The 25,885-nt window shown below is 38.3% G+C and overlaps 1 protein-coding gene across 7 annotated transcripts in view; it reads left to right on the forward strand.

The window, feature by feature from the left end:
* The window catches only part of st3gal3b (ST3 beta-galactoside alpha-2,3-sialyltransferase 3b), a 76,424-nt gene that overhangs the window by 28,896 nt on the left and 21,643 nt on the right, over positions 1-25,885 (forward strand). For 3 of the 7 annotated variants that reach the window (XM_032565264.1, XM_032565263.1, XM_032565267.1), the window contains exons 3-10: positions 1,623-1,685; positions 2,115-2,156; positions 3,216-3,258; positions 6,547-6,639; positions 11,690-11,784; positions 17,113-17,176; positions 17,253-17,348; positions 19,275-19,461. In XM_032565264.1, coding sequence (XP_032421155.1) covers positions 1,623-1,685; positions 2,115-2,156; positions 3,216-3,258; positions 6,547-6,639; positions 11,690-11,784; positions 17,113-17,176; positions 17,253-17,348; positions 19,275-19,461 — 683 coding nt within the window. The remainder of the gene's footprint in view (positions 1-1,622; positions 1,686-2,114; positions 2,157-3,215; positions 3,259-6,546; positions 6,640-11,689; positions 11,785-17,112; positions 17,177-17,252; positions 17,349-19,274; positions 19,462-25,885) is intronic. The other 4 variants (XM_032565265.1, XM_032565268.1, XM_032565266.1 and 1 more) reach the window with 2 other exon arrangements.

Genomic DNA, 25,885 nt, shown 5'->3' on the forward strand with positions numbered 1-25,885 from the left:
CTACGCAACACACACCGGAACAACATTTGACGGCGCCAGGTTTATTTGTGAGAGTGAGGCGCATGCAGGATAGAGACATGGAGGTACGCCGTCATCGGTTTCTAAAAAGACCTGGCCTGTATTACCACAGGGAGACATTATTTTGAAAGCTGAACCTGCAAAATAAAAGCTAAACAGTAACGTCTTTTTTTTCATAAACCATTTTGTGCTGTAGGATTTGCCTATATTGTGTATAGTCATGACTGTAACTAACGCAAGGTATGCTTGGGACATGTCCCCTGCTTTTTCTTTAGCTGTTCCTTTATCTGTGGCATGCAGATAATGTTAGCTAAATGATTGGTTCATATATACCAGTATATCTTATTAAGTTTAAGAATATGGAGGTTGTTGATTCCTGTTTTATATCCCTTGCTAGTTAGTTAATGCCAGGAATAAACCCACTCTATCCTCTTTAATTTATTTACAGAAGTTCTGCTCAGTGTTGTTTTCCACATATTTAAAAGAAATCTTTATTGTCAGAAATAGCAGAGTCAGGGAGGATTCAGACTAGAGGCCAGGATCAGGACAAGTGTCAACTCAGGTAAGGAGGGATTAGAACTTGATGAGGAAAAGAGAAGGAAAGGGAAGGTTATGTGTTAGCAGTTTCAGCGGTTTCAAAAGACCATGTTACGTCAATAGTAAACCTCACGAAAATGTGCGACTTTGACAGCAGCTTTTTGAAAAGGTTTAGGCCACAACAACCACAAACAATTGCAACATCCTAGTGGGTCTGTTTGCTTTATTATCTACCAGTTAAGAGATGAGAACAACTTAATTTAATGTGGTACACAATTTACCAGTACAGTCCCCTTAATAACCAGCTGTACTTGGTCTGCCTCTATGGTCAAAACAGTTTTGTTGTTTTCTGGAAAGAAAGTTGGATCTCTTCCCAGAGATCACCTGTTTGCAGTTTAAAGGAAGTTTGTCCCAGCTTTGTTAACATTTGGAAGAAAATGTCTTAAGCGCATGCGAGTGAAACTCAGTCTTTCTCCTTCCTCCTGTACCTCGTTTGCATTGACCACACACCTTCAGACAACTTGACTGCACACATTGACTTTAAAAACCCAGCCACATTTGAAAACGACAACAATAAAAGTTTACAAGCTTACCACATGAAAATGGGCTGTGGTGACATTGCTATGACTGTCAGTGTTGTCTATGGTGTTAGCAATGTTGTAGTGGAACATGATCTTCTAGTGCAGAGGTGTCTAACTCCATTCTGAGGGCTTCACATTGACCTGTTTGGTGAGTAACATAGTATTGCCTTTGCACTGACGGGTTTGTTCTAACTCTCAGGGTCCCAGGCTCATTCTAATTTGTGGTGTAGGGGAGCTATTGGTTTCTAATTCTGTCTGAAGAGGTCTTAAGACTGCACCAAAACCTAGAAAACTCCTATTATTTCTGTTTGTTACTGTCTCTTCTTTCCTTGTCTGCATTTGTTATGAAGCTACTGTCTGTGTTTTTGCTAAAGTTGTTCATTTGAAGTCCTTTGCATTACTGTGGTGTTGGTTAATGGTTGTTGAGATGACGTTGCTGTCCAGTCCCAATGGTCTTACTCTAGTGTTAACCCCTTTTGTTCACAGAGAAAGATGCAGAGGAGACGTCTGTAGCGCTGACTAAAGGTGCTGAAGTGAAAAGAATTGCAGGTAGAGGAACTGGGAGCATTTATTCTGCGTGACTATTTTCAATCAAGTGACTTGACTAATAAGATCCCCTAATATTTGTTTTTATGTTGTCTGAACTTCAAATGCAACAGTTTGTTGTCTAAAATGTCTCATTCTCTCATTTGTTCATTTATGGTGCATCTTAATTTACCGTTATAGCAATCACATAGGCACTAATAGGGTTTCTTTGGAGTTAATTTTCCACCTCAATGGAGCTTTTAAGACTTTGCATAAGTTTGACACTCTGAAATCTAATTCACTCTTCTGGGACTGAAGCTACTAACCTTTTATCCTCCTCCGCCTTTTGGTTCTATAATATGGAATAATTGCAGTTTGCCTCATTTTTACAAGTCCAATTTTGCCTCTTCTTACTGAACTCAAATGCTGCTTAATGACCCTTTTCTGTTTCAGAGCTGGAAAATGACATCAACGTTGGACGAATAGTAAGCTCAGGTACATGTGCAGCCACGCAAGCCAAAGCCTCCACCTCCTCGCTCTCTGTGCTCTGCTAGAAAGGAAATGACAAACTCCTACAAAACTCTGGAATAGTAACGCAGCCCCATTTGTGGTCAGAAACTAGTTTGCTTTTTATTAGAAATTAGGAAGCTTTGTCAGTGAAAGCTTTGTATTGAAATAGTTTCACAGTTGGTGATGAATCAGACAGACAACACTGCCCTCTGTTTCCGTTTGATAACAATTGCCAGCAGGAGTTTTTCTCCAAAACATTTTTTCTTATCTGATTTAATATTTTCCATGTTGCCTCGTCTTTCACCACGGCTGTGTGATGCTTCTCAGTGTAAATTTCCAACACAAATGCCCTCACCTTGCTTGTCAGCGACCACTCTCCCTCGGCAGTGCTTTGATTCTTCCTCAAATACTTGTCAAGCATTCCCATTGTCCTTTTCTTCATCTCTGTTTGCCAGCTTCTCTTTGAAGTCAAGACTCACACACACACCCTCAGGAGTAATTCTGCGCTATGTTTAACTTCGACTAATGTCACATCTGTTACATGCGTAGGACATCACATTATTTCACTGATAGAAATAATGTGAAATGTCTTCATTTTCAATGGAAGGCTGCAGTGAACACTGAAATTTCCCAAATCGAACTAAACTTTTCATTTCACCTCAAATATGTTTTTCTTCTGGTTTTCTGTGCTCTTCTGTCTACCTCAGTTCTTCAAAACACCTACTGGATACCCATAGGTGATCTCAAACTGTTTTTCTAATGTTTATTTATTTATTGTTTTATCTCAACAGATGGTTTTTGGCTGGCCTCTGCCTAACCTTGCTTGTTTGTGTTGATTCCTTAATCCAGATGCTTTTACTTTTCCATATGCTGCATTGTTCTCCCTGTGGAAGCCACACATGTCGTTTACAACTACAGTTACTGAGCTGATAGTTGAAATAATGTAGAATGGATGTCCACAAAACGTCCCCAGCAAAGATGAGCCATTTCAAACACATGTGCTTCACAGACTCATAGGCCTTTTTGTTTGTCTTCACTTTGCAGGGTACGATAAGCAGGGCTTTCTGCTGCAGCTGGAAACGAAACTGTGAGTATATTTCTCTCTCATAAATGGTTATTAATGCGACAGGTTCATGGATTCTCCATGCAATGCATGGGAGATGAGTGATTCAACATCTGGCTTTAAAAAAAGTGGAATCACAACTCTTGGAGGGACCAAAAGAAATCATGTACTGTTTTCCAGCCTTCTGGGTTTGTAGAACATCCATCTATTCAGCTTCTTCATGTAACATTCTTATCTGATGGACTTTAATAACAAGGGGAAGAGGGACAGAAAGCAAAACAACATAGAAGAAACATAGAACAACATTCATTTCTTTGCGACCTGAAAATGACAATAGAATAATAGAAAGAACTAGAAAATTCCTGAAGAAATTTAACCTGGGCCTGCCAAAGTGTGCTGGTCGGTTTAGACACAGCGTTCTGATGCTAAAACTTAGCATCAATGCTAAGCTAATCTAAAAAATTACAAAGTAGCATGTGGAGAATCACAAGAATGTTGACTAACATGGACTTGCACCATTGAGTATGTTAAAGTAAGTGTATCAGTTGAAATTAGCCAAAATGCTAATGTTAGCATGCATGTGGGGTATCACTAGCATGTTGTCTTACATTCACTTCCTCCATTGAGTATACTAAGCATAGCTAATGTATAAGAAATAGCTAAAATGCTTATGTTAGGGAAAAGGCTCATAGTGGAAGAAAGTGAAATGATAATATTTGTGCTAATGCATTGCCTTGCTGCGCAAGGCAGCGCACTACTAACCTGAGAGGAATATTGAGGCTTTTATTGACATCTTCTATGACATAAATCTATGTCATAGATCAAAGAACATCTGTTGTTATGAATGCTTCCATCTCAAAACATCAGGTATTATACAAGCAGCTCTTGGACCCTTAGCAGTGTTTTTCAACAATTTTAGTATGGAAGAAGTCTTAGCCACCTTTTTTTTCCCCCTGACTTTTGGCGCTGGATATTTGATTACCACAGGAGTGAGGAAAGTTTTTAACCAACTACTTCCAGGTATCGAATTTGAAACCAGTAGCTACCAGGATGAGTGCACAGAGTACGATGAGTTTGATGCGTATCTTTTCAAACCTTCTCCGGCAGGAGAAGGTTGCTGTGAGAAAAATCTTAACCATCAGGACGAGTGCACAGTCTCTGAGTATGACATGTTCGATGATTATCTTTTCAGTCCTTCTCCAGCTGGGAAACCGGAGAAGGATTCTCTGGATTCTCTGGCCAGAGAAAATGCAGCAGAAGTTTGCAGTGAATTTTCAGAGGACAGTACTCTTGAAGAGACCTCTGTAGAAGGGAACAATCGATTCATCCAGTCTTTCTGAAGAGCAAACGTCTCCGGCTGGGGAAGTTTGCTCTGAAAAGGAGACGGGTGAGTCCAAAAACTCCACTGTCTCCTTTTCAGCGCAAACGTCTCCGCCTGCGAACGTTTACTCTGAAAAGGAGACAGTTGAGTCCAATAACTCAACTTCTGCTGAAACAAAAGCGGCATTAGAAGACCGGACCGATGAAAAGAGATCTGTCCGAGGGAATGATTTCACCAAACGTCACGAATCTCCCAAGATCCCAAGACCACCAATTTTACCTGGCTGCAACATTTGCAATGAAGAGAATAGACGTTGCGCTGAAATGAGCAAATGTTCGCGTAGATGTCATAAATAATAAAAAATAAACAGTTTCTGCTGTGGTGATCAGTACAATGCAACGACAAAAGGAGTAAAAAGGGAACAGAAAATAAATAAATATGTTCTATTCATCTACTTCTATAGCCACTTAATGTGGGCTCTCTGTTAATAAATGAGCTGTTATTACTTAATGTGTCCAAATTAAATAATAAACTCTGACAAACAAACTCCAAATTTGTCAGAGTTCTTGGCAGGATTGTGGTGACGTACAGGGTTTCTGCTGCGTTACCTTGACAGAGGCTGCCAGCTGTATCTTTCTGTTATGGAATCTGTGTTCCTGTGCGTTCCAGGTCTCATTGTCTGAAAATGATCCTGGCATATCCACAATAGGCCAAATGCTACAGCAAAATAACAGCTAGCTTGTTAGCTTCCCACCTCTGTGAGGATGTATTTACTTTCCCAATAAAGTAACAGGGATGTAATTTCATAAAGCTTCAGAGAACCTCACTTTTAAAAAAACCTTTAGGCTCTGCACACTCACCACTCCCAGAAATGTGCAAATAATTGGGAGTGTATCTTTGTTTCTATTGCAAACCAATGCAGCTGATTCAACACCAAAGGTAGTAATTTCATATTTGTTGGCAGGCATTGTACATTCATTTCTTGAAATAATTTTATTTTTTTGTTGTCTTAATAAGGAAATGTGATCCATTGTCATGAATATGGCAAATGCAAACTCACGGTAAATGGGTTGAGTAATCATTTTAGAATTTTGTGTGAAGTGACATATTGGTTGTCAGTGAGGATGTGTTTTAATAGATCATTATTCAGCTATCCCTTTGTCAGCACATCAGTGGATGCGTGTGCAGTTCTCTGAATTTGTTTGACTTAATCACTCCAACTGCAACGGTGAAATCTCCATTACGCTGCCTTTCGCTTACTGACCTTCAAGGTGTCTGTCCTCACACACACACCATCTAAGCAGTCTGTCAACACACAGTTTAAGGTGGATTTTATGAGTTCAGTTTGTATAAAACAGTAACTTTATGTCTATACTCTCATTAATTATATAATGATGCACAACAATCTATTATTCATTGAAAAGCTGTTAATTAGTTTGCAACATGGATAATTAATGTTAGTAGCATGAGTGATTCTTAGAAAATTTCATACCCACCAGTTTATGTATTTCCCAATAAAGTTCCAACTGTAAATAACCTTAAGCAGAATAGAAATCTTGTCAAGGAGAAAATAAGAGCTGTAAATGATGTGCAAATGAGGCCTAGGTGAACCTTTTCTGCTGACATTTCTGACTTTGGACCTCACAAAGAGCTCAGACCTTGTCTCTTTTTTTTTTTCTCCTCCTCCCTGTTTATTTGAACTAAAATCACAGCGCACATCAGATTATTAATGATGGTGGTAGTAATCGGGAGGTTCTAGACTTTGCACCGCTGGTTTGATTATTTAAACAAGGGTCTCACTGTTTTGTCTCGCCACACACAGATGAGACGAAAAGTCACTGACTTATTCAAGTTCTTAAGCGATCGACAGCTCTGACTTTCCTTGACAGTGTTTGACAAGCTCAGTTTTGAGGGTTTAAATGTGTTTCTATTACTGCTAATGACTTATCATGGTGTGTCTGAATGTTTCCTTGTGTTCTGTTAATGTATAGGCCACCGGAGTTGGCATACAAGTATGGCAACCTCAGCGAAGGGGTCTGTAAACCAGGATATGCAACAGCCAAAATGACATCCATCTACCCTAAGTGAGTAGTCTGCTTTATCGCTGTTCTTTTTATATACGAAACGGATTGCACAAAGGACAGATCCTAAAATTTCTTTATGGATTTGTATCTAGATGTTAATAGGAGATGAGATCCTTCTTGGGCATACCAAGATACATGATGTCACCCCCAAAGCCAGTCGGGCCTAAAGGCCTTTTCGTCTGACATAGAAAAGCCTCCACATTCCTGTCCAATCTGATCCTACTATCAATCGTGTTTTTATCGTCTACTTCCCCGCAACAAAAACTCAACTGTGTTCTTGTATTCCCCTGGTACACAATAGAACATTTGTCACCCAAACACAAGGTCTCCCATCTTTCCTCTGTCATATCGTAGAGCCTTTAAAGACTTCTCTATGGGCGACACAAACTTCCTGTCCTGATTCATCACAAGCCTTCCCCCAACCAACCCACATGCTCCACACAGTCCTCCAGAGCCTGATGTCATTTATTCTTTTGATTTTCTTTTTTCTTTATCCCCTCTGGGCGTCTATTTTTTGTACAGCATCTCAGCTTGATCTATAGGGCATTGTTCTATTAGCATTCTATGAGCCAAGCATGGGCAATTCTCCACACTGATGAATAAGAGCCAGTGGCATCACAAAGGAGTACTTGACCTAATTGGGGGACAAATTCACCATCACTATTTTGTGTGTTTTTGTTTATTTATTTATTTGTTTGTTTTTTACAGAACATTTAAACATTGTCCCCTGAAAGTAGAAACTTTTTAAGATAAGACTCGTAGAAGTGTCATCAATCTCGTCATTAAAACCCTCCAGTGTGGCAATAAAAATGTGCTCCTATCATCCAGAAAAAAATGACTTGCTCAGAAAGCCAAGCTGTTCTTTTCAGGTGAAAGTAAAGTGTGGCTTTATTTGGAAATGAATGTCCGGGAGTTTGGAGGAAGAGTGGAGAGGCACAGAATCTACCACACTAAAAGTCCAGTGTGAGGCTTTCAGTCTGTGATGATCCTGGAATTCTTGCAACTTTTCATGCTTTCCTTTGCTGACTCAGCTTTATGAAGACACAAATTCCATGTCTAAACCCCACTTGGCACTTGGTCACCGTGCCAAAAGGTATTAATATCGACATTATCAACCCTGGTGTCACTGTGCTGGATTGGCCAGCAAACTGGCCTTACCTGAATATAACAGAATCTACACTTTTAGAATCAGTAAATAACTCAAAACATCCCCAAGTAGACCTGTTCCTACTTTTGTTCTGGCTAGTCACATATGCCATAGATTTTCTAAATTTTTCTATGTCAAATGCATGGAAATCAAAAAAGAAATAGATATGGCTATTTGAATGTTGGAACTCTGGATTCTAAAATTAGGAGAAAACAACTTTCAAAAATGTACCCAAAACTGCTTTGCAACCTGGGTCTGTTCAGAAAGGCTGTTCATTTACATTACTTTGCATTAACTGATGATTTATTGGAATCCAACAGCTCTTCCAGGATTGATAAAGTTGTGAGAAGTTCAATTCCATTGCTGAGGTCTTCCCTCCTTGTTGTAGCACACAACTGTATGCTTCACAGTAGCAAACTGCCAAAGAACCCTGCTTTTACAGAGGTTTATAGATTCACTTTTACAGGTGATCAAGTTTATTTTAATGATCCAAACAACATTCATTTCTTCCACACCTAGTTAGTTTTTGTTAAATAAAACAGGCTGTGTTATCCATCTCTGTTTCTTGGTAAAGTCAAGATGGTTCTTGTAGATTAAAGTATGTTGAAAAGGAAAAGATACTTGTTTTTCACCATGATTTAGTTTTAAATATTGCCATAAAAATGGGCCCACACAAAGTTCTTTGCTTTTGTTTTGGCTAGAAAAGAACTGAAAGTGTTTTTGGACAACATTGACAAAGCTTCCCAGAGCAACCCCCTTCATCCCCACCAGACCCCCAAACCCGACTGTACGCGAGCGGCTACGCGTTAATGACTTCATCTAATCAGCTACACATGTCTGATCAAAGTTCTGTACAGCTTGGAGCCCACTGATTATTACTACCTTCACTACGGTCACACAGGTCAATCAGCAGAATTAATGCTCTGGCTAGTGGAGGCTTGGAAGATGAAGAGTTAGATGTGGGCTATTTTTATGTATTTTTTTATTTTATTTTAAATGGACTAAACCAATTAAATCTTTTCTCATTAGTTTTTATTCCAGTTTGAGAGGAAAATCATTCTTGAACATTGATTTGTTCTCAATCGTGCTGTCCAAACGGGTGTGACCGACAGTGCAGCGCTTAGAGAAAGCTGCTTAACCTCTGGCACTGAGGTCTTGTGGTTCCCCTTCTAATCATCTCCTGCTTCCTCCTTGTTTGTCTTCTCTGAAACCCCTTGCCCTGCAGAGTCCAATTTATTTTAAAACACCTCCCTCTCCCCTCAGCTTCACCCAAAACTGTTTGTGTTGGAGCCCTAAATCAAGTGTTGGCTGTGAACTTCAAGTGGCACGGTTATGAAAATATTGCATGTGAGAGATGGACCCTGCAGAGGAAATGAGCACAATGCATCCCTGCCTTCTGGCTGAGTTGGGAACCCTCACGTTTTATTTAACATCAAGCAGCCCCTTGTCTGTCTGCATTGTCAGGATGTCAGTGACTGACTGTTGGTCAGGGCTCGGTGACTCATAATAAGTCTTTGTTATTTATTGCCCCATCTGGCCTCACAAGTCTTAAGTTTAACAAATATCCTTTTGCTTAGGCAGGACAGAAGTCTCTCTGTGTGTGTATGTACATGTGTGTGTTCTTGTCAGGTGATGTGAGGACATGTAAAAGCCAATCTGGGTGCTTCGTCCTTTTCTGGCTCTCCTCTCCTCGTTTTCAAAGTTTGGGATTAATCTCAGAAGTCGCCTGCGATGCTGGGAAGAAGTTAAACCTAACCGGAAGGTCTCCCTATGTCGGCCTTTATTTAGTCATTGCGTTTCAGAGATTCACGTTTATCACACTGGTCTGTCGCAGTGTTATAACACAGGGATTCCGGTTGAGACATAGGAGTGTGTGCTTTGCCGTCTCTACTTTCGATTTCCCAGTACCAAAAGTCTGCTAGTTAGTGTTGTCTGGAAGCTAAAGGTTGCAGAGAACGTGTGTATTTATGGCTCCAAGTGCCAGACATCAGGCCATCAGTGGGATTCGAGAAATGCATCTTTGGTGGTCTGGTTCTGAGAAGAGAACTACACTTCAGTCCTATTAATCAATCTCTGCATACCTTCGGTAATACTCAAACCAATGGATTATCCTTTTAGAGCTCTGTGAACCACCACAGCATCGTCAAACTGCCAAATGTAGATATGCACCAATTATAAAATGTCATTATGGAGTTCTTGTGAAGCCAATTTTCCCCAGACAGGTCAGAACCTTCTGAAATAATGGAATCAGAACCTTCTGACCCAGAAAGTTCCAATTTCTGTTATGAATGGCTAGTATTTTATATTAGAAGCAGAGGAGACATCACACCGGGGTGTGTGTGTGTGTGTGGGTGGGTGTGTGTGTGTGTGTGTGTGTAATACTACAAGGTAAGTACAATTTAGCTAATATTTCTAAGCGGTTAAAATGATTACAGCGACATTTGAAAAAGTTTTTAACATGCATATATTCATATTGACATTCAGCACTGCTATTTCCTGATGGAAACATCTGTTTATGTAGTCTGTCAATTTAGCTGACTTAAACTGGAAGATTTACATAACATTGCAAACATTTTCCAGTCTATCTCAAACTAGGATGTTTATAAACCTTCAAAGGAATAAAACAGAGTAACTTTACTGTAATAAGTTCATCTTTCTGCTGAAAGTGTCGCCATCTGAATAAATACCTGACAAGCCTTCATAGAAAATAATTTAGATTTAAATTTTAGAATATGAAAATGGCTCATTTGGTAACAACTTCCGCAACAATGAGTGGTGAAGTTAAAACTACTGTTAGCACTCAGATATTGGGTGTTCATAGATTGAAAAGAAAAAAAATGGAAGAGGTGATTCTGGAAGAAGCTAGTCCTGGAACATCAAAATCACTAGTGGCAGATGGACTTTTAAAATGCACTGAACTTATTTTTAATTGATTTGATTTCTGTATGGACTAAAAAACATTTTACCTCCTAGTCTAATTTAAGAAGAAGGTTGTGAACTGGTGGCTGAGTCCAAGGTACTCTGTGGATTTGTTGCCATGCTATGGCAGGACAACAAAGGACCTGCTGTACTTTTCTGTTTATAAGCATCCTGTTTTATAATGGTAATGAATCAGGATGACATGATCTCAACATAATTTTGAATATAATGGTATCACAGCATTAACACCAAAACTAAAAACTAATCTAATTGCTTATTAAATCTGTTTCCCTACATTTATAACAGAAAGGCAAGAATTGATTCTATTTCTTCTAAAATAATAGGATACATAATGTATCCTAGTCTAAATTTAGTACATGACAATTGTTATCTTAGATGTATTTTGTTTGTCTTTATGTTAGAAACTGCCCACTTTCTTTGTGGGCAGTTTCATTTTCCATAGAAGAAAATGTGAAAATATATCTATGCTCTTTTCCGGAAGATGTTTTTTGTTTTGTTTTTTTTAGCAGCTCTAAATGAATTTTATTTAACTGGACAGAGGGAACAAATTGCTCTTTGGATTGTAAAGGTTGCAGACCTTTACCTTAATGTTCCCAAAACAGCAGACTTCAGGGGTAGTGATTAGTTCTACTTTTATATATTGCTTGGCCAAAATAAAATTAAAGAAAAGCATCTGCACATAGCTTTACAGAAAAACATTTTGCATTGTTGCAGGAATGCTGTATTCCTTGACTATGTGTATGTTGGACTGAAATTTTATTTGGTACTTTATGAATCCCACCCTTTGTGATTAATACCACTCTGTAGATGTTGTACAGATAAAAAAACCCCAAAAACTTTAGTGTAGTGAGAGTGCACAACGGACTTATTATTCTTAAGGTTTTCTGAGTTTGCATTTTAAAATGTCATTATTTGTAGTTTTATATCTGAAGTAAAGGGGTTTCCCTCCTTTTTTCCTTGTAGGTTTGTGAAACTAGCACCCATGTTCCTCGACCGGAACTTCAAACAACACACAAAAATCAAAAACTACCCGCCTCCATTTGGCATCAAAACTCAAGGTAAAGTATTTTTCTGTATTCCATTCGTGTTGATATGCACTGTACTGAGAGCTTCTTAGACTGTTTCACTTTTGTTATAGAATGTTCTATGCTCCTCAGACTCAAAAATAATATTGTTTTTTTTTTCAGTTTAAATAAGTTTAGTTCTGCCTTTTTTGTTGACTTTGACATTTGGCAGGAAATGTTTTGCTGCCATGGTTTCAAGCCTTGTCCTAAGATGTGTTAGAAAGGAAATGCATTCCTGGTAACCCACCTGTACATTTTTCTATGGTTGTGTGATCATCAGACCATAATGACAGCAGAGTGCTTATACATTCCCTTGATTGGTTTATTAATGGACTGTTAGAAATGCCAGGTTTTTTTAAACACAAGAAGTTACCTCAATGTCACATGCTCATTTATTGTTTGACTTTTGGGTCTGTTCCAGTGACTGGCTTCTTATGGATCTGAACAGAAGTCACAATAAAAAGCACATTTTTGTCTACTTAGTAAGTCAGAAAATGTCTTATCAGAGCTTGTATCAACAGGGAGCGATTGAAAACATAAAGGCTCTTAATTTGAGCAAGTTTCCACATTCATCACAGCACAGTGAACTGCTGGCAGAGGGGATGACCCTGAATGCTCAGTGGTTTTGAGGAGATGTTTGACTGTGGTCTGGTCAGTGTGGTCTGTAAAAAAAAAAAAAAAAAAGCCTAATCACAATGTTGATGACTATGGACACTTTGAAAAGACCTTCTTACAGCTTTTTTCACTCATGCCTTTTTATGGCCACACTGCCAGATTTATGGTGCACGTAACGTTCCTGTTGACACATTCCCCCAGCTGAACTGTGGATCTCTGCAACTCTTCCAGAATTACCATAGGCTTAATGTTTGCAGTTGTTCCAAACAGAGCTCTGTGAAATCTCAGGATATTGTTTAATAATCTAACCCTGCTTGGTCTATCGTGCAAAATCCCAATCAAATACACCAATGCTTGTTGTCACATTGCAAACACTCAGTTGGTGTTGCTATCTATTTTAAATAAACAGTGGGACCCTGTTATCCACTTGACCTGCAAAATTTAAGCTAGTTAGTGACAAACCATGTTGCTTATATAGCAGTTTATCATACCATGAGAATGTCATAGCACCTACGTCTGCTATCATTATCAAGCTTCATTGAGCATAGTTGTTAAGTAGCAGACAGTATTGGCGTCATCTTGTCTTGTTAGCTAGTGCCACATCAGTTTTGGCCCTTTCCGGAACATACAGGACCCGGTTCTTACAGCAATCGGTGTCTAATCTTTTTTCCCCTTAGCAGAGTGCACAGCAGGCTTCTGTTTGTCAGAATTTTTTTTAGGCAGTATTTTCAGGATAATTACTTTACCTGGCAACTTCTACAACATCCTAGCTGTAATGCTTTAGCCTGAAGAGATCCTTCTTGCACGTTGATCTTAATACATTGCACCACTTCAGATATCTTGCCAGTAGACACCACCATGGGAACTGAGAAGATAACATTAATCTCTTTCACATGTTTCCAATACTTCCTTGCAGAAGGCACCATGAATGTTACCTTTGTGCTCAGGCGAGTTCTTTGCTGTCACTTGATCACTGAAATGCACACATTCTTACACACAGCTATTATGAAAAGAGCACTCCCTGTGTGAGTGTTACACCTGGTTTCTGTTTTCTCCACGGACTGTGATGGCAGTGGCTTTTCCCTTTGAGTTGTACTCATGTGGAGAGATGATACGTGTGGATCTTGAATAGAACGCCACAAAGGATTCCAAATTGAGAACATGGAGTGGTGATGGTGGGCGGGAGTTTATTTTTACTACTTATTGTGCCAAGAGGTATCTTTGTCATACGTCGGACGCAGCCTCAGAACAGATTTTCTGTTACAGTGACTTGGGTTAATTTTAAAATGTATCCAATTTTTTTAATTTGTCCTCCTTTGGGAAAGGTTTCGCTTATCAAATATCCAGCATCATGAGTTTTTTTATGTTGATAAACTGTGGTGCAAGGCTTAATTTATTTTTAGTTTATTTCCTATAAAAATCTTAGACTAAAAGTGTAACAGTTCCATTTTGCAAACAAAATGCTGCATCAATATCACTGTCACATGACCAAACAGAGGTCACATGACCATCCTGCTCCAGAAACATGAATAAGATGGAGATGAACATCGGTTATTAATGTACTTCTTAATACATTAGTATTAATACTCATATGTGAAAAAATGACTAACATTGGTCAATGCCATGTTAGTTCTGATATGCTGTGCATCCCTAATTGACAGTTCTGTTTAAAAATAATAGAAAAAAGTATTACAGACTAAACATTATTCACTGAGGGTAAAGTCAGCAACAAATATATTACTAGTGTTGGCATGTTTAATATATCACATTTGACCAGTCCTAGTCAAATGGTCTTCCAGAGAAATGTGTTCAGACACAAAGGAAGTTTTACCGCTGTTCATCTGGAGTATTGATGCTTTTAACGTTCAATCACGAATGAATTCAGAACATTTCTGATTGTTTTGGAAGTATGTTGTATGTTGTAGAGGATAAGAAGTCACTTACCTTCAGTGCTGGTAAATAAGGAATTCGTAAAAGCTAGCAACAAGTTGACAAATACCATTAATCACAGAATATTTGACCATCCTTGTTATCACAAATAATTATAGGACGCTGGCATAAAAGCCACTTCAAAAGACCTTAAAGGGTTAGTTCAGATTTTGTGAGGTTCTGTGAAGTCATTATTGGTAATAGTTTCCTTACAGGTAAATAGTAGCGAGATGTGGTGTCACTCAGCTTGTTAAAAATGTAAACAGTCAAACGAACAGCACCCGTTTAGTTGGTTTCAGAAATTTAAAAAAGTCAAACTACAAAATTTTGGTATTAGTGGAATATAATGTTGGTGTATATGACAAGGTTACGATTTACCAACAGAAAAAAAAATGTGGGTTTTTTTTCAGCCAAGCAACATTCTTGTTTCTATGTGAAGTTGCCTTGGTTGAGTCTACCGTTTGTGTCAGTGCAATTATTATCCACCATTCAATCATCAACCAATGGAACCTTCTTTATATTGTTTAGGACACTCTTTCTAACCCTGTCTGTTATTTAAAGCTTCTAGAGTCCTTCTGTTTTACTGTTGAAGAGTTTTTTTTGTTCTGTTTTTTTTTCCCCCAATCTGGGACCGATGTCTGGACCAGCAGCCATTCGTCTTTGACTCCATCATGAGACATGCTTGTCTGAAATGTTTAGCTCATACATAAAACAATTAGTCTCTATGTTGTTGTCTGGAGCAGAGTGTGGCCCACTGTGATTTTTCACTCTTAGGCCCGCCTGGATCCAGGTGTGGTCCTCTTTCTTGTGTTTATGTTGCTTGCGGTGATGCTTGACGGCAGACATCGACACCACATCCAAACAGCAAGCCGTGGCTCGGCAGGTTGATCATGAGGACCTTTGGTTGGGGTGGAGGTTGGTTTGTAATGTCCTACAAACAGCCTTCAGCCTCCTCCCTCTGCCCCTTACTTTTTCTTTTGTTTGTTTTGGCTCCTCTCTTTAGACTGTGTTGTTCGGGGTTATCGAAATACGCGGTGCAAAAAAAAAAATCCAATGTACATTTTTTTTTTTTTTTGTCTTTTGGGTGAAAAAATAGATTGATTATGAGCAGCAGTAGTTTTCATATGAGGGTTGTATTTCATTAAGGGAAAAATGCTGTTCAAACCGCCCTCCACTCTTCTTTATAGAATTATTTTCATTTGGCCACAATGTCAAGTTTTTGAGCAAAATTTAAGTCTGGTTTTTGACATTTCAAATCTTAATTTTCTTATTTTTTTTATTTTGAGTCCTTCAGAGCTGGACTTGCTGGTTTACTTTGAATCACTATTTATGTTTCCATCCAAATGTCATGTCTCAAAAACAGAAAATTAAAATTAAGCACATTTCCATGTTCTGGTTTGGAGCGAATCAACCAGGCTGTGCAAAGCAGGGTTTTGTTAGATGTCGATGTTTAGCATTGCTGTAAAAACAGGAAGTAGTAGAAGTGGTTGCAAACCAGCATGGACCACACATCTCAGAAAAACAGAGAGAGGTTTTCAGGAATTCGTTATTCTGTAATGTCAACCAGCATTGGCAATATTACATTATGTCCGGAGATGTCAGAAACGGCTGACCAGTTGTGTGAGGTTAAATGTTTGCTACATCTCAACTTATTCAGCAAATGTATTTCTATATTCACTTTAGCAAATTACCGCTTTTCCGGAAAAGCCAAAAAAAAAACCAACTCGAGTGACAATGAAAACTGTTTTCTGAAACTGAAGAAGTTATTTTGAATTTTGCTGTTTCCACCAACCTTTTTTAGTGCGATTCACACAGAGCCAGGTTGGTTTGAATTGCTTTTTACCTTATTTAATATAATCATCATGCAAAAACCTGCCGGGATTTTTAGTCTGGTTGAATTTAAATAATTTTGAGCTAAAACATCGAAGTGTGCCAGATGTGCATCTTTTCACAGCATCTGTTGAGTTTATCTGTAATGGAATCTGCACTCTGAATTGTTGTGGAAGACGAATTGTAGATTAGATGACCCTAAAAATACAGGCGCAGAAGAATTAAATAACTATTTAATACTGGAAGCATGACGCCATCAGAATGTCTTGTTGAACATAACAGCTATGTGTGCTATGGCCAAACATCCTCCTTCCTCAGAGCCACGCATGGAGACAAGCTCACCATCGCAGGCTGAACCTGGAGAATGTTCTTGTTTAAAAGCAGCATTCCTCCCTTTTATAGGGAGGTCTTACATATACACACATTCCAGCCTAAAGCATCCATGTCTGCTTCGTTCAGGTTTATTCCTCTTTAGAATTTCTATACCTTACTGATTGTTGATTGGACCAGTATCGGAATGAATGGAGTGTCCTCTCCTCTAGTCTTTAGGACCATGTGGTTGGAGATATCGCCGTGATTTTGATCCTCCTTGGCATGTTCTCATCTGTTAAAGGAGTAATTTTCACACTTTTTAAACATTTCATCATCTTGATTTTAGAACATCTGCTTATCTTTTATGTTAAACTAAGATGCTCCATGTACCGCAGTGTGCAAAAGATTTATTTCTTGTCTGTAAATGTGCAATGCATGAGTTGAGGAGTTTAACACTAATGTAGTTGGTTCATTTATCTCTCAAAGATATGTATTTATATACAAACTGAACTGGATAAAAACATACCTAATGTATTTTTAGCTCGTATGTTCTTGTTTGGATTCCTAAAATGTTTGCAGCGTAGGAAAGTTCTCCGTGTCTCCATGTCATTGACTTTTTCTATCCTTGTTTTGCAGAGAGAATAATCGACAACATTTTAACTGAAACAAGAAGTTTTGGACTTGGGGAGGACCTCGACAGGTACTCACTCATACCCGCATTACCATCATGTGTGGACTTTTCTCTGAGTTACTGACTTCTGCTTCTTTCCTCCCAGTCTCAGCTGTAAAAGATGCATCATAGTGGGAAACGGGGGGATCCTGTACAATAAGTCTTTGGGCTCCCGTATAGATGAATATGATGTTGTTGTGAGGTAAGACGAAGCAAGTATTAACGTACATTAAAGTAGCCGCACCAATGTAGCCATGACCTGTTGGGTGGGCCTGTCAGTCAGCCCTCTCGCCGCAGACACAGAGGGAACAGTGACTGGCTTTCAGACATTTGCTGAAGTAGATGAGACCGGTGGAAAAGATCGATTTCACATGGCAGTATCTGCCAATCACCCAAAATTAAGGAATTTGGGCTCCTAGAAACAATTGTTTCTGTCCAGTGTTCTGGAAAGACCTTAAAGACCATTTTCAAACGCTGAAGAATATTCACAAGTTGAACTGTTAAGACCGTTGATGATCAGCTGTATGTTGCTTAGGAAAATTACAAAAACCCAAAAGCCTCATGTCACTGAGCAGCCCTCAGCTAGCATAGTAAATACAGTATTAAAGTTCACTGATATCATTAGAAAACTGAACAAATGTGACTTATTTCAGGGTTCCCAAAAATAAGCCTATTTTATATATGTTTTTTTTCTATCAATATAATGTAACATGATGGTTTAGGTTAGTTGTTCTTCAGCCAACCATCACATAAGTCTAGATGTTTGGATGCAATAAAAGATGTTCTTTTGGAGAGATCTGAATTAAGTAAAAGAGTCTAATCATGTATTACCAATGGCTAAGCACAGTGGTGGATGGGTGATCATTTCTGGTTGTTTTACAGTCACTGAGTGAAGTACAGACTCCTCTGTATTCCAAAGCTTAGTCATCAACAGAACAATGATCCCAAACAGTAGCAAACCACCGATCAAATGGCTTCATTAGCCCCGCCTTCAATCTTAACGAACTGCATTATTGAACTTTAAAAGAGAGAAACAAATGTCTGTAAACATCAATATAAAGAAACATTTTAAAGAAAAGTAAGCCAATAATCCTTCACAACATAAGACTACCAAAACAGTTTATATTCTTTTTACATACAGTTTTACTTCCTTGGCTTTTTGCACACAGCTTCTTTTTTTTATTTTAGTTGCTATTCAGTAGGTATCTGTGTAATACATTGAGTTCAAAGCACTTTACAAATAAAATTATTATTATTAACTTAGTGAGTTTGCATTTTGCATAGCTAGTGACTTTGTAAGAATTTTATGATTTTGGTTTGAAACACGAAGAAAGTATGGGTATATTTGTTAATATTGTGCATCAAAATGTGGAGTTAAGGAGTATAAAGCTATTGGTTCATGAAAAAAACAGTCTTATGAATGATTGACCTATGTGGTGGTAAAGTCACATGATTAAAAAAGTTTTTTTTCCCTCAGTTTTGAGAATTTTGAATTAACTCAGAATATTTCAGTTTAGCTATGCTTTCTGGCTTCATGCTTTTTCCTTGAATGAAGCCTCCACAGCAGGCACACATTTTTAATCAGCTTTTCTTCTCAATTTGTGATATTCTGTTCAACTTAATGAACTGTCATTATAAATTTAACACATGCACCAATGAATAGGCTCCTTTTTCCTTAGTTCTGGGTGATTGGCCAATACTTAATCTTATCCACTGATCTCATCTCCCTCCACAAATGTCTGATAATCAGAGCCACTGTTCCCTTTTGCTCAGACCTGCCCACCAAGTCACTTCTGCAGTATATAAAATAGAATCGGTATTGGCCAAAATCGGAATTGGCAGGTCAGACTTTTTACAAAATCGTGACCAGCCAAACTGCAATCAGTGTACCCCTAATTTCTACTGCGGGTATTTGTGATAATGTGAGTTTTTCAACTCAGACTTGGAGTTCTCCTCACATAACGCTCAGAATTTGAGTTTATTAATTCAGTAAGACAGATCATTGTTGTCTTGGATGTCTTGAGAGTAACATTCAGCAGCGTCCAGATTCCCTTACTAGTATATAGTTGAACCGTAAATAAAGAGTTAATGCATATTAGACTCACTCATGCTCTGCTTTTGTTGACAGGTTAAACGGAGCCCCAATAGCTGGTTACAAAAGAGATGTAGGGACCAAAACCACATTGAGGATTACCTACCCAGAGGGAGCAATCCAGAAATCTGAACACTATGAAGGCGACTCACTCTTCGTCTTTTCTGCTTTCAAACCAATTGATTTTAAGTGGCTGAAAAACATGGTCTTCAAGGAAAAACTGGTAAGCAGAACACCATGTTCTTCTTGTACTAAAATTAAAATGCTATGCTGCTTTGAATCTTTTTTGAGCTTAGGAAAAAACAGATATATAGACATATATAAAGTAAGGGTTTCTGCACATCCTTAAAAAGTCTAAAAAAAATCTTAAATTAAAAAACTAATTTAGCCTTTAATATGTTAATCACAGGTCTTAAAGAACTATTTAATTTTTTCTACATATTTTTTTTCACTCTCTGGACTTTCTTGTCATGCAAAGGTTTGAGTCGCACTCAGACATCTTCATTGCGTTTTGTGACCTGAGACACATGAGGTTACCAGTAACTCACTGCTAACATACCCTAGCTAGCTAGCTAGCTTTTTTGCATCTGTTATGGGTAAGTTCGAAATTTTTGGCAGTTGGCCAGACGAAGTTTGTACATTTCTGTGGAGATATGGGTCTTGGATTCCATTCATAATGGTCTTATGCTTTGATTGATTGTGGATATATAAACAGAGAAAACATGACGTCGGTGTTCATAAAGCTGTATAGATCCTCAGTTTTCTGGTCCATTTTACCAACCGAGTTCTTTGACTGACTGAAGAGTGTTGAGTGAAGATGAGAATTGATGATGCGGCATCAATGAAGTGAAATGCTTATGTCCTTCTCTTTATGATCATGGGGAGCTGGAATCCTTTATAAGCATTAACCCCCCAGTTTAATTCCAAAGACTTTCATATCACATAAGTGAGAGCAAACTGGCTGAATTTTATCACTGTAAAATGTGTTGAGCACAGATATTCTTAGGAGACATTGGGTTCTTTATATTCATTGTGATAAATAATCCTATTTTTTCTTTACCTTTGTGGATTGCTGATGCTCCAGCTCTATTGAGTCAGATTACATTAAGTCCACTCAGCATCCAAGAAAAGACTTTACTGAGGAAAAACCTTCAACAGCTCCTATACTGAAGGTTTTCACCAGAAATAAAGCTGTTATGCATGTTATCCTGTTATCTATTCATTACAAGTAATAAATACATGCAAGTTTGCATGTACATTATTGCGTACTTTTCAATTAATTTAATTGTTAGTTGTGATGGTGCAACAAAAAACACAAAAGAGACAAAAACCTTCAATCAGAAATGTCTATTTCAACCAGTTGCTAGTAAAGGTTCCCACTGCAGACTTACTGCTCAATTAACCACTTTTGCACCTTTAGTAGCTTAGAGTAACAGTTGAAATTTAACTACTAGAGGAGTTAAATATCTCAGGCCTGGATTTAAGTGACCGGAATTTTTCGAAGCAGGATTGTTCTTTCTAATCAGAAAGCAAAGAGTTGGAAAAGAACTCCACACAGCTGGGACTTTCACTGACCAGCTGATTTCTCAGACTAAAACAAAATCAGAATGAATAAGAAAATATAGGTTAAAACCAGAAATGAATAACATTCTTACTGGATGGACATCAAAGAAAAAGCCAGTCTGCATAATAGCGTGACTCTGGATTAAAGGACAGGAGAAGGGCTAAGATAGAGAGGATAATAGCTGGGAAAAAGAAAATAAGTTGAAGGTAAGCGAATTGGTGGAAAATGGCTTACTTGGCCATTTTCTGGGCCCTTTGATAGGGCCCAGATTTTCTGGCTTGTCAGTGGGAGAGGACAGTGGAAATGGCTGCTCCGGATAATTGATCTGGCCTCTGGCGTCAGCCTCAATCTCCTTTGAACTGCAGAGGAAGGAAGAATGTCTCTGGTGGGTTAATAATCAGAGGCAGTCTGCAAAAAAAAAAGAAAAAAAAAAGAAAATCCTTAAGCAAATGTTTTCTTTTTAAGTCAAGATGAGGGTGTTATTCTTGTACAGTTAGAAATGAATAACTTATTTACCTTTTTGATTTGACTAGAAGGTCTGTTTTGTTTGTCTTGGGACAGACTCAACTGTTGCATCACAGTTTATACTTCAAGGTCTGTGATCAGCGTGTGGATGATTCATTACGGAAGAAATTATAATCACCATTAGTCTGATCAGCATTGGAATCAGGATTATTAAAACAATTACTCATTGGGTTGTAAAAACAAAGAAAAAAAATTAATGGCTGTGACCATAAAATTCTTCCTGATTTCTTTTTGTTGAATCGTGCCTTAAAATAGCTCCATTCCCTTAAAATAAATATATCTGTATTTATTTAGAAGTATGCATTGAAAATATATACAAGTATTGCATTTCAACCTTCCATGGAAACTAAAACACAACTTGACCAGATATGACAAATATCAAAACATATTCAGTTACAAAAAAAATTTTAAAGTATAAAATTTTGAACTAAGTTAACTGCAGGGTGTGTAATTAATGAAATTTTAATCAAAAAGCATACATTGACAAAATGAGCAAAATTTTCAATTCAAAAGCTCTTTGCTTCAGAATTATTAAAGAAGTATAAATACTCATATGAGCTCCACAACCAGCTTTCCAGTTTTTCAGAAAGCCCAGATGATTGTTGGAACTTCTTTAGAAATGTGAACTGTGGATACTGACATTAGTGTTGGGGATGCCTGTGCTGCTGCTTTATGTTTAGCATTGAGATGCTATTTTAGGCTTGAATAGTTTCGCTGATATGTAGGCCTGTCGCGATAAACGATAAATCGATTAATCGTGCGATAAATTAAAACTATCGACGTCATTTTAATTATCGGCATTATCGTCTCTGCCGGCCTTTTTCTCTTTCTGTTGATGACACTGAATGAAAAAAAGGCTCAACTCCGGTGCTCTCCACTGACTCCTCCCTTCCTCATTTCCTTAGTGTAAAGCCCAACGCACACTACACTATCTTAGAGCTGTCGGCCGATTGTCGGCCCATTTTCAAAACCTGACAGACCACAAACTAGCCGACAGAAATCCTAGGTATAACGGTTCGATCGGGTTCGTTCCTGCCGTGTGGTGTCCAACAATGGGCACATAATAATGGCTACAAGTCCAGTGAACTAATTTTAAAACCAGGTATTAATCAATGCTTTACTACAATCTACCTGCAATGCATGTGGCTAGTGTCAGCGTAAAGTCCTGACTGAATGAAAATCATTATAACCTATTTACGTCACGTTAACGAAGAACAGCTGAAAAGTTACCGGGTTTATCAACTGCGGTAGCAATTTCGCTCCATCTCCTCCTCTTGTCATTTCTATATTCTTTGCATGTTGAATAAACATTAATGTTGTTTCCACGTATCATCTCCAATGTCCGCTGGACTTCGGGTTGCGCCGTTTCAGCTGTTTGGGATTCCCCGACGTAATTTCCCCTCAGAAAGTGCAGAGGAGAATCCGCGCTTTCTGATTGGCTACCTGTCACATTCAACAGGCTGCGTTAAAGCGCCCAGTCGGGGAAAACCCTGATTTGGATCAGAGCGGCAACGACGATCTACCATAACACACCACACAATCTTAGAAAGATCAACGTTTTAAGATTGTTGTAAGGGGAAAAATAGGAGCAAAAAATCATGTAGTGTGAACTATTGCATCAGGTAGTCGATGTGCCCATCTTTTCTATTTAAATCTAATTATTACTGAAGGGCAACATAATATACAGACTTCATAATCTGCACTCTTTTGGTTGAATGCAGTATTTATTTCCACTTTTACTTTATGTTGTTTAGTTTTTTTTTTTCAAGTGCGTTTTTTGTTAATGGAGACCATTTTATTTTTGTTTTTGGTCGTTTTGTTTATTTTGTTTATCAGTTCCAGTGTTTAGTGTTCTTTTGAAAATAAAGTGTATCTATCTTTGGCAAGAAATCGCATGCATTATTATGTCATTTCCATTAAATCAGTGTAAAAAGGTCTTCAAACAATATTATCGTTTATCGCAATAATTTTTGAGACAATTAATCGCTCAGCAAAATTTGCTATCGTGACAGGCCTACTGACATGCTAACTCCTTTTAGCACAACTTGAACACAACAGTAGTCTTTTCCATGGTCCCATCAATATTGATATTGAAGCAAAAATTAACTCCAATTGGGCCAAGAGAAGTGGCTTTATTGTCCATTGCTGTCCACGTGCGTCAGATTTCCCGAAAACTAGTGAATTCAACGCACCCAGCCAGAACCTTTTTGTTTGTGGAAAAAAAATACAACTAATTGTTTTTGAAAAATTTTAATTGTTACATTTCATCTGATTAATTAATCAAAATTAAGGCATTAAAGTCCTGACCCTTAAAAATGCATTATGGGAAAAGTAAAGTGCCAGTTTTTTAGCCAGTTCTAGTTTGGATTTGATCAATCTTCTGTCAGCCAATACCAAAGTACCAAATCTCTTGAGGAGAAAAAAACTTTCTTTTTTTCTAAGGCATTATTGCAGAAGCACTAATCATTGTTCAACTCAAATAAGAACAGATCAGACCTTCTGTTTACATTACACGCTTTGCAGTAGCATGAACATATCCACCCAGGAATCCATTTAGAATGCTGCAACTAAGGCAGAAATGATTGTGTTTCCATGGCGACACAGTGTTTATCTATGGATTTTCGGTCTTGGCAAAAACATGAAAGGTGCCGCTGGTATCCTGTCTTCATTGTAGCTGACTTAGAATCATCAAATCAAAGTGCAGTGGAAATATAAAGAGGTAGTTATCTGTCTAAAGGTTTCTTCTGGGAAATGTTCCAATAATAATAACTCATAAATACTTTACTTACTTTATTTTGTGCTTCTTTCTTTTATTAAATATCAAACAGGAGGCTGAAATTTAGGATACAGAGCAGGAAATCCTTATCAAGTCACAGCAAGCTTCTCTCCTTGTTTTTGCATTTTGTAGATTCTGAGGGGAAACACAGTGTCCATCTCTAATCAGTGTAGTTGGGAGTTTCTTTTTGTAACCTGGACATTTACAGTTGGAAGGGATGCTACAACACCTTCACTTGTTTTACAACGGAGAGGATTTCCTATTTTATTGGTTCAATTCAATATTAATTTTTCCATGTGTGGAAGCTTTGGGTTGCAAAGCTGTGCTGTCTGAAGTGACTCAGGCAGCCGCTGGTACTTGACTCTTCTGAACTGTTGTTATGGCTTTTTACATTCCTGGAGTGCAGGGTTGGAAGTCTGAGCTGAATCCAGTTAAGAGGGGAAATTTCCAAATCTGCCATTTAGTGTTCTGTATACTCTGCCAAACAAACACATGTAAGCTCCCGCCAGCTCTTTCATTCACAAACCTGCAAACTGGGGGGGGGGGATTTTCAGGACGACTCCCGGTTTGGATCCGATCAGCATCCAGGTCTGTTGTGGACTGCATACATAATCAGTGGTGCGGCATCAAAAGGCTTCCTGAATCCCTCATTACCGCGGCAATCATTCTACGACTCAGCTTTGTCACTCCTCCAAAGTCTGACCCGACGTTTGCAACAGCCTGCCTTATTGTGCCGTTGGATGCTGTTTACACATGTGCTCAAACACCATCTCCACACTCGTTGATACCGAAACTTTTTTTTTTCTCAGTGTCTTAATTTCAGGGTTTTTTTACCTTGAATTCTCACAGGCCGTTAATGCACTTGCAACCACAGCTGTTTGTATATGCGGGGTTATTCTTAAACAGAACCATCGAAGGATATACAGCTGGTTGTAAACACGGGGTTTGAAGGTGGAGGGTCGGTGTTCTCTCCCTGCTGTTTGTTTACAGGAGCTTTCCCTGCTCACTCCGGGGCCGAAAGATGAATGATGGATGCAGACAATTTGAGGAAGAGAGCACTTCTCCTTTAATAGAAATAGAGGCAGGGGTTCCTCCTTAGAGGTAGCTAAATGTTGTAAGAGGACTAGGATCGTAAAAACATTTCAACACTGCCATTTCCTTGGCAGTGTTGGAAAGAGAGTTTCCAAGGAATTACTGAAAAGTTGAACCAGGTATCACAAACTTCTTGATGAACTTTTGTTTTCTTAAATATTACAATCATAAACCTCTGGTAATCTCCGTGTACTATCCAGATTTTTAAAATTAATAAGCCTGACATTTCTGATCCAAAACGTTGACTATAACTCTTGTCACCGAGGCGCAGTGTAGGTGTCTAGGCAGATCTTTTTAAGAATAAACATCTGGTAAGCATCTCCAAAAAACATGGATACATGCAGTCGTAAATATTTACATACTCGTAAACAAAATTTTTTAGCACAAAACGGCTGACTAACGTGCTGCGTGGATGTTGTTAATTAAAAGGGCTTTTAAAAATAAAACTCTTGGCGTTTGTGCTAAGCTTAAATTTCACAAGGTACACCAGGCACAGTACGTGCTGATGGTTTTAGGATCAACATTTTGCACATCATGATGGAGCTTTACACCAGGTGTTCTAACTGGATTGTGTGCTTTGCAGAAATAATAAAACCATTGGGCTACTCCCACAGTTTATCATTTTGACTTTTACGTCATTGACGTGCATCAAAATTCTGCACCAGAATAGGCAAAATCTGGACGTAAACA

Source organism: Xiphophorus hellerii, chromosome 6, assembly GCF_003331165.1.
Source record: "Xiphophorus hellerii strain 12219 chromosome 6, Xiphophorus_hellerii-4.1, whole genome shotgun sequence".
In the NCBI taxonomy this organism is placed as follows: Eukaryota; Metazoa; Chordata; class Actinopteri; order Cyprinodontiformes; family Poeciliidae; genus Xiphophorus; species Xiphophorus hellerii.